A 25829-nucleotide genomic window follows, 5' to 3' on the forward strand; every position below is an offset into this window, starting at 1 on the left:
TAGCAGCAATTTAAACAGTATTTCATTTTTAAAAATGCACCATGTTATTATACATTGTAGATGTAGATTTTATTAAATATGTGTGTTTTCTTAAGCAGCAATGTAACACTTTTTTTTAAAACACCATGTTATTATACACTGTAGATGTAGTTTTTAAAAATATATAGTTTTCTCTAGCAGCAATTTAAACAGTATTTCATTTTTAAAAAAGCACCATGTTATTATACATTGTAGATTTGATTAAATATGCGTGTTTTCTTAAGGAGCAATATAAAAATATTTCATAAAAACAGTTTCTCATAAAAACACCATGTTATTATACACTGTGGTTGCAGATTCAAAACGTTGTGTTTTCTTTGGGAGCAATAAAGACAGTATTTCATAAAAATGAAAATAAACTTTTATTATGCACTGTAGATGTAGATTTTATTGAATATGTGTGTTTTCTTAAGGAGCAATGTAACACTTTTTTTTTTAAACACCATGTTATTATACACTGTAGATGTAGTTTTTAAAAATATATAGTTTTCTCTAGCAGCAATTTAAACAGTATTTCATTTTTTAAAAAGCACCATGTTATTATACATTGTAGATTTGATTAAATATGCGTGTTTTCTTAAGGAACAATATACAAATATTTCATAAAAACAGTATCTCATAAAAACACCATGTTATTATACACTGTGGTTGCAGATTCAAAACGGTTTGTTTTCTTTGGCAGCAATAAAGACAGTATTTCATAAAAACACCATGCTTTTATAGACTGTAGATATAGATTTTATTAAATGTGTGTTTTCTTCAGGAGCAATTAAACAGTAATGTTTTTTTTTTTTTAAACACCACGTTTTTATACACTGGATATGTAGATTTAAATAGATGTGTTTGTTTTCTTCAAGAGCAATAAAACAGTATTTCATTAAAAAAACACCATGTTTTTATAAACTGGAGATGTAGATTTGAATAAATACGTGTTTTCTTCGGTAGCAATAAAATAATGTATTTCATAAAAACACCATGTTATTATACACGTTGGATGTAGATTCAAAACAATTAGTTTTCTTTAGGAGCAATAAAACAGTATTTCATAAAAATAAAAATAAACTTTTATTATGCACTGTAGATGTAGATTGTATTAAATATGTGTGTTTTCTTAAGGAGCAATGTAACACTTTTTTTTTAAACACCATGTTATTATACTCTGTAGATGTAGATTTAAAAATGTATAGTTTTCTCTAGCAGCAATTTAAACAGTATTTCATTTTTAAAAAAGCACCATGTTATTATACATTGTAGATTTGATTAAATATGCGTGTTTTCTAAAGGAGCAATATAAAAATATTTCATAAAAACAGTATCTCATAAAAACACCATGTTATTATACACTGTGGTTGCCAATTCAAAACGGTTTGTTTTCTTTAGGATCAATAAAGACAATATTTCATTAAAAACACCATGCTTTTATAGACTGTAGATATAGATTTTATTAAATGTGTGTTTTCTTCAGGAGCAATTAAACAGTAATGTATTTATTTTTTTTAAACACCACGTTTTTATACACTGGATATGTAGATTTAAATAAATGTGTTTGTTTTCTTCAGGAGCAATAAAACAGTATTTCATTAAAAAAAACACCATGTTTTTATACACTGGAGATGTAGATTTGAATAAATATGTGTGTTTTCTTCGGTAGCAATAAAATAATGTATTTCATAAAAACACCATGTTATTATACACTGTGAATGTAGATTCAAAACAATTAGTTTTCTTTAGGAGCAATAAAACAGTATTTCATAAAAATAAAAATAAACTTTTATTATGCACTGTAGATGTAGATTTTATTAAATATGTGTGTTTTCTTAAGGAGCAATGTAACACTTTTTTTTTTAAACACCATGTTATTATACTCTGTAGATGTAGATTTAAAAATATATAGTTTTCTCTAGCAGCAATTTAAACAGTATTTCATTTTTTAAAAAGCACCATGTTATTATACATTGTAGATTTGATTAAATATGCGTGTTTTCTAAAGGAGCAATATAAAAATATTTCATAAAAACAGTATCTCATAAAAACACCACGTTATTATACACTGTGGTTGCAGATTCAAAACGGTTTGTTTTCTTTAGGATCAATAAAGACAGTATTTCATAAAAACACCATGCTTTTATAGACTGTAGATATAGATTGTATTAAATGTGTGTTTTCTTCAGGAGCAATTAAACAGTAATGTTTTTTGTTTTTTTAAACACCACGTTTTTATACACTGGATATGTAGATTTAAATAAATGTGTTTGTTTTCTTCAGGAGCAAAAAAACAGTATTTCATTTGAAAAAAAACACCATGTTTTTATACACTGGAGATGTAGATTTGAATAAATACGTGTTTTCTTCGGTAGCAATAAAATAATGTATTTCATAAAAACACCATGTTATTATACACTGTGAATGTAGATTCAAAACAATTAGTTTTCTTTAGGAGCAATAAAACAGTATTTCATAAAAATAGAAATAAACTTTTATTATGCAGTTGAATAAGATGTAGATTTGATTAAATATGTGTGTTTTCTTAAGGAGCAATGTAACACTTTTTCTAAACACCATGTTATTATACACTGTAGATGTAGATTTAAAAATATATAGTTTTCTCTAGCAGCAATTTAAACAGTATTTCATTTTTAAAAAAGCACCATGTTATTATACATTATAGATTTGATTAAATATGCGTGTTTTCTTAAGGAGCAATATACAACTATTTCATAAAAACAGTATCTCATAAAAACACCATGTTTTTATAGACTGTAGATATAGATTTTATTGAATGTGTGTTTTCTTCAGGAGCAATTTCAATCCCCTGCAATGCATGATGGGAAAATCCCTCTCCACACATTTTATCCGCTGAAGTATCTCCGTCAAAGCCGTGTGTTGGCGCGTTGAAAAGGATGCAGAGCAGATAAAGACGAGGTGTCTGATTGCCGAGTGTTTGCCGGCATCTCGCTGACGTTGCTGACTCTGACCTGCGTGGGCTGACTTGTCCCACAAAAGCCTCCATTATTTGCTCAGGTTTCCAGCAGGAGCCAAGTGGACTCCTTTGTGCGCTGTGTGGGAAGTCGGGCCTGACAAAGAGTCGCCGTGGATGCATCATCTCCCTGTGGGACCTTTTCACAGCACCACCCACAGGAAGTGAGTCCTGCATCCAGCCCCCCCCCCACCTGGTCCAGACCTCACCAGACACGTCCCAGTCCTTGGTGCAGCACAAATGTTCTGTACGACTATTGAAGTTCTTCATGAGGATTAATAAGCAGCTTCAAATCATAACGACTTTAAATGTTAGACAACGCAAATGATTAGGGACACATTTGTTATGATTAATGACATCTTAATTACATGTTGGGAAGACTACAACCAGAAGACATCATTAATACCACGTTAATTATACAGTACACACACAGTACTGTATACACACAGTGATGTATACACACTGTACAGTATACACATACAGCACTGTACGCACACAGTGCAGCACACACACAGTACTGTACACATTACAGTATACACGGAGTACTGTATGCACACAGTATCACACACACAGTACTGTATACATACAGTAATATATACATACAGTACTGTATACACACAGTAATGTATACACACAGTAAAGTATACACACACAGCACTGTACACACACAGTACAGTACACACACAATACAGTATACACACAGTACTCTATACACACAGTATCACACACAGTACTGTATACACACAGTACTGTATACACACAGTAATGTATACATACAGTAATGTATACACACAGTACAGTATACATACAGTAATGTATACACACAGTAATGTATACACACAGTACAGTATACACACACAGTACAGTACACACACAATACAGTATACACACAGTACTCTATACACACAGTATCACACACAGTACTGTATACACACACAGTAATGTATACATACAGTAATGTATACACACAGTAATGTATACATACAGTAATGTATACACACAGTACTGTATACACACACAGTAATGTATACATACAGTAATGTATACACACAGTAATGTATACATACAGTAATGTATACACACAGTACTGTATACACACACAGTAATGTATACACACAGTAATGTATACACACAGTACAGTATACACACACAGTAATGTATACACACAGTACAGTATACACACAGTACAGTATAGATCCAGTACTGTATACACACTAGTGTATACACACAGTACTGCATGTTACCATGACAACACAAGTTGTTGTCCATTTAAAGGACAGCTGTTACAACGTGACCAATAAGGGTCACCCCAATGTGGACTAAAGGTGTGGAACAAAAAGTTTCCTGTGTTTGGACGTCAGACCTGCAAACCCAAGTGGGGTCCCATTGTTGAAGTGCCTTATATGGGCGTGTCCACGTAAATGTTGGGGACCCCCGCTGTGCTTTGGGAGTCATGTCTTCAAGGATGGGCGTGGCCTCGTAAATGTTGGGGACCCCCGCTGTGCTTTGGGAGTCATGTCTTCAAGGATGGGCGTGTCCACGTAAATGTCGGGGACCCCCGCTGTGCTTTGGGAGTCATGTCTTCAAGGATGGGCGTGGCCTCGTAAATGTTGGGGACCCCCGCTGTGCTTTGGGAGTCATGTCTTCAAGGATGGGCGTGGCCTCGTAAATGTCGGGGACCCCCGCTGTGCTTTGGGAGTCATGTCTTCAAGGATGGGCGTGTCCACGTAAATGTTGGGGACCCCCGCTGTGCTTTGGGAGTCATGTCTTCAAGGATGGGCGTGGCCTCGTAAATGTTGGGGACCCCGCTGTGCTTTGGGAGTCATGTCTTCAAGGATGGGCGTGTCCACGTAAATGTTGGGGACCCCCGCTGTGCTTTGGGAGTCATGTCTTCAAGGATGGGCGTGTCCTCGTAAATGTTGGGGACCCCCGCTGTGCTTTGGGAGTCATGTCTTCAAGGATGGGCGTGTCCTCGTAAATGTTGGGGGCCCCCGCTGTGCTTTGGGAGTCATGTCTTCAAGGATGGGCGTGTCCTCGTAAATGTTGGGGACCCCGCTGTGCTTTGGGAGTCATGTCTTCAAGGATGGGCGTGTCCTCGTAAATGTTGAGGACCCCCGCTCTGCTTTGGGAGTCATGTCTTCCAGGATGGGCGTGGCCTCGTAAATGTTGGGGACCCCCGCTGTGCTTTGGGAGTCATGTCTTCAAGGATGGGCGTGTCCATGTAAATGTTGGGGACCCCGCTGTGCTTTGGGAGTCATGTCTTCAAGGATGGGCGTGGCCTCGTAAATGTTGGGGACCCCCGCTGTGCTTTGGGAGTCATGTCTTCAAGGATGGGCGTGTCCTCGTAAATGTTGGGGACCCCCGCTGTGCTTTGGGAGTCATGTCTTCAAGGATGGGCGTGTCCTCGTAAATGATGGGGACCCCCGCTGTGCTTTGGGAGTCATGTCTTCAAGGATGGGCGTGGCCTCGTAAATGTTGGGGACCCCCGCTGTGCTTTGGGAGTCATGTCTTCAAGGATGGGCGTGTCCTCGTAAATGATGGGGACCCCCGCTGTGCTTTGGGAGTCATGTCTTCAAGGATGGGCGTGTCCACGTAAATGTTGGGGACCCCCGCTGTGCTTTGGGAGTCATGTCTTCAAGGATGACGCAATGTTAGCACGCTGGTTCAGGTGTCATCGATGACTACTTCAGCTTCACTAAACACACTCAAACACTCAAGTCCGGGGCACGGGACTTGGACTTGGACTTGGACTTGGACTTGGACTTGGACTTGGACTTGGACTTGGTCTTGGACGTCACCTGTACATGTGCACATTGATGACATCACCTGTAAACGTGCACGTTGATGACGTCACCTGTGTATGTGCATGTTGATGATGTCACCTGTGTATGTGCATGTTGATGATGTCACCTGTGTATGTGCATGTTGATGATGTCACCTGTAAACGTGCACGTTGATGACGTCACCTGTGTATGTGCATGTTGATGATGTCACCTGTGTATGTGCATGTTGATGATGTCACCTGTAAACGTGCACGTTGATGACATCACCTGTAAACGTGCATGTTGATGATGTCACCTGTAAACGTGCACGTTGATGACGTCACCTGTGTATGTGCATGTTGATGATGTCACCTGTGTATGTGCATGTTGATGATGTCACCTGTGTATGTGCATGTTGATGATGTCACCTGTAAACGTGCATGTTGATGACGTCACCTGTGTATGTGCATGTTGATGATGTCACCTGTAAACGTGCACGTAGATGACGTCACCTGTGTATGTGCATGTTGATGATGTCACCTGTGTATGTGCATGTTGATGACGTCACCTGTAAACGTGCACGTTGATGACGTCACCTGTGTATGTGCATGTTGATGATGTCACCTGTGTATGTGCATGTTGATGACGTCACCTGTGTATGTGCATGTTGATGACGTCACCTGTGTATGTGCATGTTGATGATGTCACCTGTAAACGTGCACGTTGATGACGTCACCTGTGTATGTGCATGTTGATGATGTCACCTGTAAACGTGCACGTTGATGACGTCACCTGTGTATGTGCATGTTGATGATGTCACCTGTAGACGTGCACGTTGATGACGTCACCTGTAAACGTGCACATTGATGACGTCACCTGTACATGTGCACAGTGATGATGTCACCTGTACACATGCACGTTGATGACGTCACCTGTAAACGTGCACGTTGATGACGTCACCTGTAAACGTGCACATTGATGATGTCATCTGTACATGTGCACATTGATGACGTCACCTGTACACGTGCACGTTGATGACGTCACTTGTAAACGTGCACGCTGATGACGTCACCTGTACATGTGCACGTTGATGACGTCACCTGTAAACGTGCACGTTGATGACGTCACCTGTAAACGTGCACGCTGATGCCGTCACCTGTACATGTGCACGTTGATGACGTCACCTGTAAACGTGCACGCTGATGATGTCACCTGTAAACGTGCATGTTGATGATGTCACCTGTAAAGGTGCACGTTGATGACATCACCTGTACACATGCACGTTGATGACGTCACCAGTAAAGGTGCACGCTGATGACGTCACCTGTACACATGCACATTGATGACGTCACCAGTAAAGGTGCACGCTGATGACGTCACCTGTACATGTGCACATTGATGACGTCACCTGTACATGTGCACGTTGATGACGTCACCTGTAAACGTGCACGTTGATGACGTCACCTGTAAACGTGCATGTTGATGATGTATCCTGTAAATGTGCACGCTGGTGATGTCACCTGTACATGTGCACATTGATGACGTCACCTGTAAACGTGCACGTTGATGACGTCACCTGTAAATGTGCACGTTGATGATGTCACCTGTAAACGTGCATGTTGATGATGTCACCTGTAAACGTGCACGTTAATGACGTCACGCGTAAATGTGCATGTTGATGACGTCACCTGCAAATGTGCATGTTGATGATGTCACCTGTAAACGTGCACGTTGATGACGTCACCTGTAAACGTGCACGTTGATGACGTCGCCTGTAAACGTGCACGTTGATGACGTCGCCTGTAAACGTGCACGTTGATGACGTCACCTGTAAACGTGCACGTTGATGACGTCGCCTGCAAACGTGCACGTTGATGACGTCGCCTGTAAACGTGCACGTTGATGACGTCACCTGTAAACGTGCACGTTGATGACGTCGCCTGTAAACGTGCACGTTAATGACGTCGCCTGTAAACGTGCACGTTGATGACGTCACCTGTAAACGTGCACGTTGATGACGTCGCCTGTAAACGTGCACGTTGATGACGTCGCCTGTAAACGTGCAGGTTGATGATCAGCACACTTCCTGCCCCAGGTGTGGCAGGGCGGGGCCACCTCACCTGACGCCGATGGCGGTCTGCAGCAGCGTGCTGAGGCCCGACACGAAGAAGATGGTGCAGATGAGCTGGCTCTTGGCCAGGTTGTTGTCACCGATGCACAGCGGCTCGGCCAAGATGAGCGGGATGGCGATGATGCCGCCAAACGCCAGCACGTAATGCTGCGGAGAGACGCCATCTTGGATGAAACATTTCACCTCAAGAGGATGAAACCGCTTGACTAAAATGACATTTATCATCAGGTGTTATCTTCAGAGGGAGACCACACTTCTGTTCCAGGACCTCATGCAGCAAAACAGCATCTGGATGGTCTTGCAAAAACTCTCAGGACTTTCCTGTCTAGAAGGTTCTACCAGCTGAGACGTGATCAAGATAATGTCGAGGTTTTGCGTTATAACAGACCAGGTGAAATGGACAAGCGGTAGGAAAGGAATGGATGGATTTGCTAGATGATGCTTGATTGTGTGTGTATATCTTGTTTAGCACTTAGCAATACTGCTACTTTATGATTAATGTTTAACTAAGCAGCATCTGTTTAACACACAGCTTCTAAAACTTGTAGGTCATCCTCATTATATTCAGGCTCAAAAATACAATTTTCTGGATCATCATTTGTCCCAAAGTAGTCTTTGTTGTCTCTCATCAAACCTGCCATGATTACACTTAGACAAACTTTGTCTTGTTGTTGTTGAAGGGAAAGTGAACGTTGTGAGGCATCTGTGGAATTAATAGGCCAAAATATGTATGTATTACATGTTATTATGAATGTTACTACATGACATATATACTTACATCATGTATATATTACATGTTATTATGAATGTTACTACATGACATATATACTTACATCATGTAAATATTACATGTTATTATGAATGTTACTACATGACATATATACTTACATCATGTATATATTACATGTTATTATGAATGTTACTACATGACATATATACTTACATCATGTATATATTACATGTTATTATGAATGTTACTACATGACATATATACTTACATCATGTATATATTACATGTTATTATGAATGTTACTACATGACATATATACTTACATCATGTATATATTACATGTTATTATGAATGTTACTACATGACATATATACTTACATCATGTATATATTACATGTTATTATGAATGTTACTACATGACATATATACTTACATCATGTAAATATTACATGTTATTATGAATGTTACTACATGACATATATACTTACATCATGTATATATTACATGTTATTATGAATGTTACTACATGACATATATACTTACATCATGTATATATTACATGTTATTATGAATGTTACTACATGACATATATACTTACATCATGTATATATTACATGTTATTATGAATGTTACTACATGACATATATACTTACATCATGTATATATTACATGTTATTATGAATGTTACTACATGACATATATACTTACATCATGTATATATTACATGTTATTATGAATGTTACTACATGACATATATACTTACATCATGTATATATTACATGTTATTATGAATGTTACTACATGACATATATACTTACATCATGTATATATTACATGTTATTATGAATGTTACTACATGACATATATACTTTCATCATGTATATATTACATGTTATTATGAATGTTACTACATGACATATATACTTACATCATGTATATATTACATGTTATTATGAATGTTACTACATGACATATATACTTACATCGTGTATATATTACATGTTATTAAGAATGTTACTACATGACATATATACTTACAGCGTGTATATATGACATGTTATTATGAATCTTACTCCTTGATATATATACTTACATCATGTATATATTACATGTTATTATGAATGTTACTACATTACATATATACTTACATCATGTATATATTACATGTTATTATGAATGTTACTACATTACATATATACTTACATCATGTATATATTACATGTTATTATGAATGTTACTACATTACATATATACTTACATCATGTATATATTACATGTTATTATGAATGTTACTACATGACATATATACTTACATCATGTATATATTACATGTTATTATGAATGTTACTACATGACATATATACCTACATCATGTAAATATTACATGTTATTATGAATGTTACTACATGACATATATACTTACATCATGTATATATTACATGTTATTATGAATGTTACTACATGACATATATACTTACATCATGTATATATTACATGTTATTATGAATGTTACTACATGACATATATACTTACATCATGTATATATTACATGTTATTATGAATGTTACTACATGACATATATACTTACATCATGTATATATTACATGTTATTATGAATGTTACTACATGACATATATACTTACATCATGTATATATTACATGTTATTATGAATGTTACTACATGACATATATACTTACATCATGTATATATTACATGTTATTATGAATGTTACTACATGACATATATACTTACATCATGTAAATATTACATGTAATTATGAATGTTACTACATGACATATATACTTACATCATGTATATATTACATGTTATTATGAATGTTACTACATGACATATATACTTACATCATGTAAATATTACATGTTATTATGAATGTTACTACATGACATATATACTTACATCATGTATATATTACATGTTATTATGAATGTTACTACATGACATATATACTTACATCATGTATATATTACATGTTATTATGAATGTTACTACATGACATATATACTTACATCATGTATATATTACATGTTATTATGAATGTTACTACATGACATATATACTTACATCATGTATATATTACATGTTATTATGAATGTTACTACATGACATATATACTTTCATCATGTATATATTACATGTTATTATGAATGTTACTACATGACATATATACTTACATCATGTATATATTACATGTTATTATGAATGTTACTACATGACATATATACTTACATCGTGTATATATTACATGTTATTAAGAATGTTACTACATGACATATATACTTACAGCGTGTATATATGACATGTTATTATGAATGTTACTCCTTGACATATATACTTACATCATGTATATATTACATGTTATTATGAATGTTACTACATTACATATATACTTACATCATGTATATATTACATGTTATTATGAATGTTACTACATTACATATATACTTACATCATGTATATATTACATGTTATTATGAATGTTACTACATTACATATATACTTACATCATGTATATATTACATGTTATTATGAATGTTACTACATGACATATATACTTAGATCATGTATATATTACATGTTATTATGAATGTTACTACATGACATATATACTTACATCATGTATATATTACATGTTATTATGAATGTTACTACATGACATATATACTTACATCATGTATATATTACATGTTATTATGAATGTTACTACATGACATATATACTTACATCATGTATATATTACATGTTATTATGAATGTTACTACATGACATATATACTTACATCATGTATATATTACATGTTATTATGAATGTTACTACATGACATATATACTTTCATCATGTATATATTACATGTTATTATGAATGTTACTACATGACATATATACTTACATCGTGTATATATTACATGTTATTATGAATGTTACTACATGACATATATACTTACATCGTGTATATATTACATGTTATTAAGAATGTTACTACATGACATATATACTTACAGCGTGTATATATGACATGTTATTATGAATGTTACTCCTTGACATATATACTTACATCATGTATATATTACATGTTATTATGAATGTTACTACATTACATATATACTTACATCATGTATATATTACATGTTATTATGAATGTTACTACATTACATATATACTTACATCATGTATATATTACATGTTATTATGAATGTTACTACATTACATATATACTTACATCATGTATATATTACATGTTATTATGAATGTTACTACATGACATATATACTTAGATCATGTATATATTACATGTTATTATGAATGTTACTACATGACATATATACTTACATCATGTATATATTACATGTTATTATGAATGTTACTACATGACATATATACTTACATCATGTATATATTACATGTTATTATGAATGTTACTACATTACATATATACTTACATCATGTATATATTACATGTTATTATGAATGTTACTACATTACATATATACTTACATCATGTATATATTACATGTTATTATGAATGTTACTACATGACATATATACTTAGATCATGTATATATTACATGTTATTATGAATGTTACTACATGACATATATACTTACATCATGTATATATTACATGTTATTATGAATGTTACTACATGACATATATACTTACATCATGTATATATTACATGTTATTATGAATGTTACTACATGACATATATACTTACATCATGTATATATTACATGTTATTATGAATGTTACTACATGACATATATACTTACATCATGTATATATTACATGTTATTATGAATGTTACTACATGACATATATACTTACATCATGTATATATTACATGTTATTATGAATGTTACTACATAACATATATACTTACAGCATGTATATGAAACATTGATGGAGGTTTTTAGAGCGCTTTTTAGGCGAAATAGAGCGATTTACATTTGTGCCATTGTTAGCTGACTTTTGCTAATGTTTATTTACAACTTAGAATGCATATAAAAAGGAAAAACATGTGTTTTTGTGTCACGTGAGGATTGTGAATGATAAACAATGTTCCAAAACAGTGCAGTTCCCTTTTAAGAAACAAGCTACAAGACTTTTGTGCTGAGACAAGTCCAGTTTTTGAGTTGGACTGTTTTTTCCCTGCTGAGAGTTCACGTCAGGCGTCATGGATCCTTGTCGTCATGTCGAGTGTCAGCAGGGCACAGACTTCTCTTACTCAAAGAAAACGTGATTCTTTTCGTAAACTAGTAAAACGAGGCACAGAACAAACCAAATGGACGCATGTTTCTTAACCATAGGGCCCCAAAAATCATGTACACCCCAATAATTATTTACACCTCAATAACCATTTACACCTCAATAATCATGTACATCCCAATTATTATTTACACCTCAATAACCATTTACACATCAATAATCATGTACATCCCAATTATTATTTACACCTCAATAACCATTTACACATCAATAATCATGTACATCCCAATTATTATTTACACCTCAATAACCATTTACACATCAATAATCATGTACATCCCAATTATTATTTACACCTCAATAACCATTTACACATCAATAATCATGTACATCCCAATTATTATTTACACCTCAATAACCATTTACACATCAATAATCATGTACATCCCAATTATTATTTACACCTCAATAACCATTTACACATCAATAATCATGTACATCCCAATGATTATTTACACCTCAATAACCATTTACACATCAATAATCATGTACACCCCAATTATTATTTACACCTCAATAACCATTTACACATCAATAATCATGTACACCCCAATTATTATTTACACCTCAATAACCATTTACACATCAATAATCATGTACATCCCAATTATTATTTACACCTCAATAACCATTTACACCTCAATAACCATGTACACCCCAATAACCATGTACACCCCAATAACCATGTACACCCCAATAACCATGTACACCAAAATAATCATGGACACCCAAATAATCATTTACACCCCAATAACCATATACACCCCAATAATCATGTACACCCCAATAATCATGTACACCCCAATAATTGTTTACACCCCAATAATCATGTACACCACAATAACCATGTACAACCCAATAATCATGGACACCCCAATAATTGTTTACACCCCAATAATCATGTACATCCCAATAACCATGTACACCCCAATAATCATGTACACCCCAATAATCATCGACACCCAAATAATCATGTACACCCCAATGATCATGGACACACCAATAACCATGTACACCCCAATAATCATGTACACCCCAATAAACATGTACACCAAAATAACCATGTACACCCCAATAATCATGTACACCCCAATAATCATGGACACCCAAATAATCATTTACACCCCAATAACCATATACACCCCAATAATCATGTACACTTCAATAACGATGTACACCCCCATAATCATGTACACCCCAATAATTGTTTACACCCCAATAATCATGTACACCCCAATATGTTTTTACACCCCAATAATCATGTACACCCCAATAACCATGTACACCCCAATAATCATGGACACACCAATAATCATGGACACCCAAATAATCATGGACACCCCAAATAATCATGGACACCCCAAAAATCATGTACTTCCCAATAACAATGGACACCCCAATAATCATGTATACCCCATTAATTTTTTACACCCCAATAATCATGTACATCCCAATAACCATGTACACCCCAATAATCATGGACACCCCAATAAACATGTACACCAAAATAACGATGTACACCCCAATAATCATGTACAACCCAATAATCATGGACACCCAAATAATCATTTACACCCCAATAACCATATACACCCCAATAATAATGTACACCTCAATAACGATGTACACCCCCATAATCATGTACACCCCAAAAATTGTTTACACCCCAATAATCATGTACACCCCAATAATTTTTTACACCCCAATAATCATGTACATCCCAATAATCATGGACACCCCAATAAACATGTACACCAAAATAACGATGTACACCCCAAAAATCATGTACACCCCAATAATTATTTACACCTCAATAACCATTTACAAATCAATAATCATGTACACCCCAATTATTATTTACACCTCAATAACCATTTACACCTCAATAACCGTGTACACCCCAATAACCAGGTACACCTCAATAACCATGTACACCCCAGTAACCAGGTACACCTCAATAACCATGTACACCCCAATAACCAGGTACACCCCAATAACCATGTACACCAAAATAATCATGGACACCCAAATAATCATTTACACCCCAATAACCATGTACACCAAAATAATCATGTACACCCAAATAATCATTTACACCCCAATAACCATGTACACCCCAATAATCATGTACACCCCAATAACCATGTACACCCCAATAATCATGTACACCCCAATAATTGTTTACACCCCAATAATCATGTACACCACAATAACCATGTACAACCCAATAATCATGGACACCCCAATAATTGTTTACACCCCAATAATCATGTACATCCCAATAACCATGTACACCCCAATAATCATGTACACCCCAATAATCGACACCCAAATAATCATGTACACACCAATGATCATGGACACACCAATAACCATGTACACCCTAATAATCATGTACACCCCAATAAACATGTACACCAAAATAACCATGTACACCCCAATAATCATGTACACCCCAATAATCATGGACACCCCAATAATCATGTACATCCCAATAACCATATACACCCCAATAATCATGTACACCTCAATAACGTTGTACACCCCCATAATCATGTACATCCCAATAATTGTTTACACCCCAATTATCATGTACACCCCAATAATTTTTTACACCCCAATAACCATGTACACCCCAATAATCATGGACACCCCAATAAACATGTACATCAAAATAACCATGTACACCCCAATAATCATGTACACCCCAATAATCATGGACACCCCAATAATCATGGACACCCAAATAATAATTTACACCCAAATAATGATTTACACCCCAATAACCATATACACCCCAATAATCATGTACACCTCAATAATGTTGTACACCCCCATAATCATGTACACCCCAATAATTGTTTACACCCCAATAATCATGTACACCCCAATAATTGTTTACACCCCAATAATCATGTACATCCCAATAACCATGTACACCCCCATAATCATGTACACCCCAATAATTGTTTACACCCCAATAATCATGTACACCCCAATAATTGTTTACACCCCAATAATCATGTACATCCCAATAACCATGTACACTCCAATAATCATGGACACACCAATAATCATGGAAACCCAAATAATCATGGACACCCCAAAAATCATGTACTTCCCAATAACAATGGACACCCCAATAATCATGTACACCCCATTAATTTGTTACACCCCAATAATCATGTACACCCCAATAACCATGTACATCCCAATAACCATGTACACCCCAATAATCATGTACACCTCAATAATCATGGACACCCAAATAATCATTTACACCCCAATAACCATGTACACCCCAATATTCATGTACACCTCAATAACGATGTACACCCCAATAATCATGTACACCCCAATAATTGTTTACACCCCAATAATCATGTACACCCCAATATTTTTTTACACCCCAATAATCATGTACATCCCAATAACCATGTACACCCCAATAATCATAGACACAGCAATAATCATGGACACCCAAATAATCATGGACACCGCAAAAATCATGTACACCCCAATAATCATGTACACCCCAATAATCATGTACACCTCAATAACAATGTACACCCCAATAATCATGTACACCCTAATAATTGTTTACACCCCAATAATCATGTACACCCCAATAATTTTTTACACCCCAATAATCATGTACATCCCAATAACCATGTACACCCCAATAATCATGTACACCTCAATAACGATGTACACCCCCATAATCATGTACACCCCAATAATCATGTACACCCCAATAATTGTTTACACCCCAATAATCATGTACATCCCAATAATCATGGACACCCAAATAATCATGGACACCCCAAAAATCATGTACACCCCAATAATCATGTACACCCCAATAATCATGTATAATCATGTACACCCCAATAATCATGTACACCTCAATAACGATGTACACCCCAATAATCATGTACACCCCAATAATTGTTTACACCCCAATAATCATGTACACCCCAATAATTTTTTACAGCCCAATAATCATGTACATCCCAATAACCATGTACACCCCAATAATCATGTACACCCCAATAATCATAGACACACCAATAATCAAGGACACCCAAATAATCATGTACACCCCAATAATTTTTTACACCCCAATAATCATGTACATCCCAATAACCATGTACACCCCAATAATCATGTACATCCCAATAACCATGTACACCCCAATAATCATGTACATCCCAATAATCATAGACACACCAATAATCATGGACACCCAAATAATCATGGACACCCCAAAAATCCTGTACACCCCAATAATCATGTACACCCCAATAATCATGTACACCCCAATAATCATAGACACACCAATAATCATGGACACCCAAATAATCATGGACACCCCAAAAATCCTGTACACCCCAATAATCATGTACACCCCAATAATCATGTACACCTCAATAATGATGTACACCCCAATAATCATGTACACCCCAATAATTGTTTACACCCCAATAATCATATACACCCCAATAATTTTTTACACCCCAATAATCATGTACATCCCAATAACCATGTACACCCCAATAATCATGTACACCTCAATAATGATGTACACCCCCATAATCATGTACACCCCATAATTGTTTACACCCCAATAATCATGTACACCCCAATAATCATGTACACCTCAATAACGATGTACACCCCCATAATCATGTACACCCCAATAATCATGTACACCCCAATAATTGTTTACACCCCAATAATCATGTACATCCCAATAATCATGGACACCCAAATAATCATGGACACCCCAAAAATCATGTACACCCCAATAATCATGTACACCCCAATAATCATGTATAATCATGTACACCCCAATAATCATGTACACCTCAATAACGATGTACACCCCAATAATCATGTACACCCCAATAATTGTTTACACCCCAATAATCATGTACACCCCAATAATTTTTTACAGCCCAATAATCATGTACATCCCAATAACCATGTACACCCCAATAATCATGTACACCCCAATAATCATAGACACACCAATAATCAAGGACACCCAAATAATCATGTACACCCCAATAATTTTTTACACCCCAATAATCATGTACATCCCAATAACCATGTACACCCCAATAATCATGTACATCCCAATAACCATGTACACCCCAATAATCATGTACACCCCAATAATCATAGACACACCAATAATCATGGACACCCAAATAATCATGGACACCCCAAAAATCCTGTACACCCCAATAATCATGTACACCCCAATAATCATGTACACCTCAATAATGATGTACACCCCAATAATCATGTACACCCCAATAATTGTTTACACCCCAATAATCATATACACCCCAATAATTGTTTACACCCCAATAATCATGTACATCCCAATAACCATGTACACCCCAATAATCATGTACACCTCAATAATGATGTACACCCCCATAATCATGTACACCCCATAATTGTTTACACCCCAATAATCATGTACACCCCAATAATTTTTTACACCCCAATAATCATGTACATCCCAATAACCATGTACACCCCAATAATTGATATCCAGCAATATCATTTTATAATCTTATAGTACAAATTTTAGATATCCATCCATCCATCCATCCATCCATTTTCTACCGCTTGTCCCTTTCAGGGTCGCGGGGGGCGCTGGAGCCCATCTCAGCTGCATTCGGGCGGTAGGCGGGGTACACCCTGGACAAGTCGCCACCTCGTTGCAGAAATATTAGACCTATTCAGCAATATCATTTTATAATCGTATAGAACAAATATTAGACGTATTCAGCAATATCATTTTATAGTCGTATAGTACAAATATTAGACGTATTCAGCAATATAATTTTATAATCGTATAGAACAAATATTAGACATATTCAGCAATATAATTTTATAATCGTATAGAACAAATATTAGACGTGTTGTTTACACCCCAATTATCATGTACACCCCAATAATTTTTTACACCCCAATAACCATGTACACCCCAATAATCATGGACACCCCAATAAACATGTACATCAAAATAACCATGTACACCCCAATAATCATGTACACCCCAATAATCATGGACACCCCAATAATCATGGACACCCAAATAATAATTTACACCCAAATAATGATTTACACCCCAATAACCATATACACCCCAATAATCATGTACACCTCAATAATGTTGTACACCCCCATAATCATGTACACCCCAATAATTGTTTACACCCCAATAATCATGTACACCCCAATAATTGTTTACACCCCAATAATCATGTACATCCCAATAACCATGTACACCCCCATAATCATGTACACCCCAATAATTGTTTACACCCCAATAATCATGTACACCCCAATAATTGTTTACACCCCAATAATCATGTACATCCCAATAACCATGTACACTCCAATAATCATGGACACACCAATAATCATGGAAACCCAAATAATCATGGACACCCCAAAAATCATGTACTTCCCAATAACAATGGACACCCCAATAATCATGTACACCCCATTAATTTGTTACACCCCAATAATCATGTACACCCCAATAACCATGTACATCCCAATAACCATGTACACCCCAATAATCATGTACACCTCAATAATCATGGACACCCAAATAATCATTTACACCCCAATAACCATGTACACCCCAATATTCATGTACACCTCAATAACGATGTACACCCCAATAATCATGTACACCCCAATAATTGTTTACACCCCAATAATCATGTACACCCCAATATTTTTTTACACCCCAATAATCATGTACATCCCAATAACCATGTACACCCCAATAATCATAGACACAGCAATAATCATGGACACCCAAATAATCATGGACACCGCAAAAATCATGTACACCCCAATAATCATGTACACCCCAATAATCATGTACACCTCAATAACAATGTACACCCCAATAATCATGTACACCCTAATAATTGTTTACACCCCAATAATCATGTACACCCCAATAATTTTTTACACCCCAATAATCATGTACATCCCAATAACCATGTACACCCCAATAATCATGTACACCTCAATAACGATGTACACCCCCATAATCATGTACACCCCAATAATCATGTACACCCCAATAATTGTTTACACCCCAATAATCATGTACATCCCAATAATCATGGACACCCAAATAATCATGGACACCCCAAAAATCATGTACACCCCAATAATCATGTACACCCCAATAATCATGTATAATCATGTACACCCCAATAATCATGTACACCTCAATAACGATGTACACCCCAATAATCATGTACACCCCAATAATTGTTTACACCCCAATAATCATGTACACCCCAATAATTTTTTACAGCCCAATAATCATGTACATCCCAATAACCATGTACACCCCAATAATCATGTACACCCCAATAATCATAGACACACCAATAATCAAGGACACCCAAATAATCATGTACACCCCAATAATTTTTTACACCCCAATAATCATGTACATCCCAATAACCATGTACACCCCAATAATCATGTACATCCCAATAACCATGTACACCCCAATAATCATGTACATCCCAATAATCATAGACACACCAATAATCATGGACACCCAAATAATCATGGACACCCCAAAAATCCTGTACACCCCAATAATCATGTACACCCCAATAATCATGTACACCCCAATAATCATAGACACACCAATAATCATGGACACCCAAATAATCATGGACACCCCAAAAATCCTGTACACCCCAATAATCATGTACACCCCAATAATCATGTACACCTCAATAATGATGTACACCCCAATAATCATGTACACCCCAATAATTGTTTACACCCCAATAATCATATACACCCCAATAATTTTTTACACCCCAATAATCATGTACATCCCAATAACCATGTACACCCCAATAATCATGTACACCTCAATAATGATGTACACCCCCATAATCATGTACACCCCATAATTGTTTACACCCCAATAATCATGTACACCCCAATAATCATGTACACCTCAATAACGATGTACACCCCCATAATCATGTACACCCCAATAATCATGTACACCCCAATAATTGTTTACACCCCAATAATCATGTACATCCCAATAATCATGGACACCCAAATAATCATGGACACCCCAAAAATCATGTACACCCCAATAATCATGTACACCCCAATAATCATGTATAATCATGTACACCCCAATAATCATGTACACCTCAATAACGATGTACACCCCAATAATCATGTACACCCCAATAATTGTTTACACCCCAATAATCATGTACACCCCAATAATTTTTTACAGCCCAATAATCATGTACATCCCAATAACCATGTACACCCCAATAATCATGTACACCCCAATAATCATAGACACACCAATAATCAAGGACACCCAAATAATCATGTACACCCCAATAATTTTTTACACCCCAATAATCATGTACATCCCAATAACCATGTACACCCCAATAATCATGTACATCCCAATAACCATGTACACCCCAATAATCATGTACACCCCAATAATCATAGACACACCAATAATCATGGACACCCAAATAATCATGGACACCCCAAAAATCCTGTACACCCCAATAATCATGTACACCCCAATAATCATGTACACCTCAATAATGATGTACACCCCAATAATCATGTACACCCCAATAATTGTTTACACCCCAATAATCATATACACCCCAATAATTGTTTACACCCCAATAATCATGTACATCCCAATAACCATGTACACCCCAATAATCATGTACACCTCAATAATGATGTACACCCCCATAATCATGTACACCCCATAATTGTTTACACCCCAATAATCATGTACACCCCAATAATTTTTTACACCCCAATAATCATGTACATCCCAATAACCATGTACACCCCAATAATTGATATCCAGCAATATCATTTTATAATCTTATAGTACAAATTTTAGATATCCATCCATCCATCCATCCATCCATTTTCTACCGCTTGTCCCTTTCAGGGTCGCGGGGGGCGCTGGAGCCCATCTCAGCTGCATTCGGGCGGTAGGCGGGGTACACCCTGGACAAGTCGCCACCTCGTTGCAGAAATATTAGACCTATTCAGCAATATCATTTTATAATCGTATAGAACAAATATTAGACGTATTCAGCAATATCATTTTATAGTCGTATAGTACAAATATTAGACGTATTCAGCAATATAATTTTATAATCGTATAGAACAAATATTAGACATATTCAGCAATATAATTTTATAATCGTATAGAACAAATATTAGACGTATTCAGCAATATCATTTTATAATCGTATAGTACAAATATTAGACGTATTCAGCAATATCATTTTATAGTCGTATAGTACAAATAGACGTATTCAGCAATATCATTTTATAGTCGTATAGAACAAATATTAGACGTATTCAGCAATATCATTTTATAGTCGTATAGTACAAATATTAGACATATTCAGCAATATCATTTTATAATCGTATAGAACAAATATTAGACGTATTCAGCAATATCATTTTATAATCGTATAGAACAAATATTAGACGTATTCAGCAATATCATTTTATAGTCGTATAGAACAAATATTAGACGTATTCAGCAATATAATTTTATAATCGTATAGAACAAATATTAGACGTATTCAGCAATATCATTTTATAATCGTATAGAACAAATATTAGACGTATTCAGCAATATCATTTCATAATCGTATAGAACAAATATTAGACGTATTCAGCAATATCATTTTATAATCGTATAGAACAAATATTAGACGTATTCAGCAATATCATTTTATAATCGTATAGAACAAATATTAGACAGTTGAAGTTGAAGGTTGTTCCTCTGGAGGATGAAGAGGAAGTGGTGTGTGTGAGATGAAGATGGATGTACCTGAAACCCCAGCAGGATGCAGAGGTACCATGGCGGGCGGTCGTTGAGGGAGTAGACCAGGTCCACACCTGAGTCCACACAGTCCTGCTGGGCCTGCGTGTGCCCCTCCCCCGTCAGCACACCCGGCTCTTCATTGGCGCCTTTGCCCTGCGAGGACACGCAGTACATCACTACACCAAGTACACACACACACATACTTTCACTCAAAGTACACACACACGCATACTTTCACTGAAAGTACACACACACACATACTTTCACTCAAAGTACGCACACACACATACTTTCACTCAAAGTACACACACACACACATACTTTCACTGAAAGTACACACACACACATACTTTCACTCAAAGTACGCACACACACATACTTTCACTCAAAGTACACACACACACACATACTTTCACTGAAAGTACACACACACATATACTTTCACTCAAAGTACGCACACACACATACTTTCACTCAAAGTACACACACACACATACTTTCACTCAAAGTACACACACACACATACTTTCACTCAAAGTACACACACACACATACTTTCATTGAAAGTACACACATACTTTCACTCAAAGTACACACACACACATACTTTCATTGAAAGTACACACACACACATACTTTCACTGAAAGTACACACACACACATACTTTCACTGAAAGTACGCACACACACATACTTTCACTCAAAGTACACACACACACATACTTTCACTGAAAGTACACACACACACATACTTTCACTCAAAGTACGCACACACACATACTTTCACTCAAAGTACACACACACACATACTTTCACTCAAAGTACACACACACACATACTTTCACTCAAAGTACACACACACATACTTTCATTGAAAGTACACACACACACATACTTTCACTCAAAGTACACACACACACATACTTTCACTGAAAGTACACACACACACATACTTTCACTGAAAGTACACACACACACATACTTTCACTGAAAGTACACACACACGCATACTTTCACTCAAAGTACACACACACACATACTTTCACTCAAAGTACACACACACACATACTTTCACTCAAAGTACACACACACACATACTTTCACTGAAAGTACACACACACACATACTTTCACTCAAAGTACACACACACACATACTTTCACTCAAAGTACACACACACACATACTTTCACTGAAAGTACACACACACACATACTTTCACTCAAAGTACACACACATACTTTCACTCAAAGTACACACACACACATACTTTCATTGAAAGTACACACACACACACTTTCACTCAAAGTACACACACACACATACTTTCATTGAAAGTACACACACACACATACTTTCACTGAAAGTACACACACACACATACTTTCACTGAAAGTACGCACACACACATACTTTCACTCAAAGTACACACACACACATACTTTCACTGAAAGTACACACACACACATACTTTCACTCAAAGTACGCACAAACACATACTTTCACTCAAAGTACACACACACACATACTTTCACTCAAAGTACACACACACACATACTTTCACTCAAAGTACACACACACACATACTTTCATTGAAAGTACACACACACACATACTTTCACTCAAAGTACACACACACACATACTTTCATTGAAAGTACACACACACACATACTTTCACTGAAAGTACACACACACACATACTTTCACTGAAAGTACACACACACGCATACTTTCACTCAAAGTACACACACACACATACTTTCACTCAAAGTACACACACACACATACTTTCACTCAAAGTACACACACACACATACTTTCACTCAAAGTACACACACACACATACTTTCACTGAAAGTACACACACACGCATACTTTCACTCAAAGTACACACACACACATACTTTCACTGAAAGTACACACACACGCATACTTTCACTCAAAGTACACACACACACATACTTTCACTCAAAGTACACACACACACATACTTTCACTCAAAGTACACACACACACATACTTTCACTCAAAGTACACACACACACATACTTTCACTCAAAGTACACACACACACACATACTTTCACTGAAAGTACACACACACACATTATTTCACTCAAAGTACACACACACACATACTTTCACTGAAAGTACACACACACACGTACTTTCACTGAAAGTACACACACACATACTTTCACTGAAAGTACACACACACACATACTTTCACTCAAAGTACACACACACACACATACTTTCACTCAAAGTACACACACACACATACTTTCACTGAAAGTACACACACACGCATACTTTCACTGAAAGTACACACACACACATACGTTCACTCAAAGTACACACACACACGCATACTTTCACTGAAAGTACACACACACGCATACTTTCACTGAAAGTACACACACACGCATACTTTCACTCAAAGTACACACACACACACACACATACTTTCACTCAAAGTACACACACACACACATACTTTCACTCAAAGTACACACACACACATACTTTCACTCAAAGTACACACACACGCATACTTTCACTCAAAGTACACACACAAGCATACTTTCACTCAAAGTACACACACACATATACTTTCACTGAAAGTACACACACACACATACTTTCACTGAAAGTACACACACATGCATACTTTCACTCAAAGTACACACACACACTCATTATTTCACTAAAAGTACACACACACATACTTTCATTGAAAGTACACACACGCATTCTTTCACTGAAAGTACACACACACGCATTCTTTCACTCAAAGTACACACACACACATACTTTCACTGAAAGTACACACACACGCATACTTTCACTCAAAGTACACACACACACATACTTTCACTGAAAGTACACACACACACACATACTTTCACTCAAAGTACACACACACACATACTTTCACTGAAAGTACACACACACGCATACTTTCACTGAAAGTACACACACACATAC

At 36.0% G+C, this 25829-nt stretch overlaps 1 protein-coding gene across 1 annotated transcript in view; it reads right to left on the bottom strand.

The window, feature by feature from the left end:
- The window catches only part of si:dkey-106n21.1 (solute carrier family 23 member 1), a 168942-nt gene that overhangs the window by 107366 nt on the left and 35747 nt on the right, over positions 1–25829 (bottom strand). The window contains exons 2-3 of the mRNA XM_062061907.1: positions 22849–22995; positions 7899–8056 (exon numbers count right to left, since the gene is read on the bottom strand). Of these exons, the coding sequence (XP_061917891.1) occupies positions 7899–8056; positions 22849–22995 (305 nt within the window). The remainder of the gene's footprint in view (positions 1–7898; positions 8057–22848; positions 22996–25829) is intronic.

This window comes from Entelurus aequoreus, linkage group LG10, assembly GCF_033978785.1.
Source record: "Entelurus aequoreus isolate RoL-2023_Sb linkage group LG10, RoL_Eaeq_v1.1, whole genome shotgun sequence".
Taxonomy (NCBI): Eukaryota; Metazoa; Chordata; class Actinopteri; order Syngnathiformes; family Syngnathidae; genus Entelurus; species Entelurus aequoreus.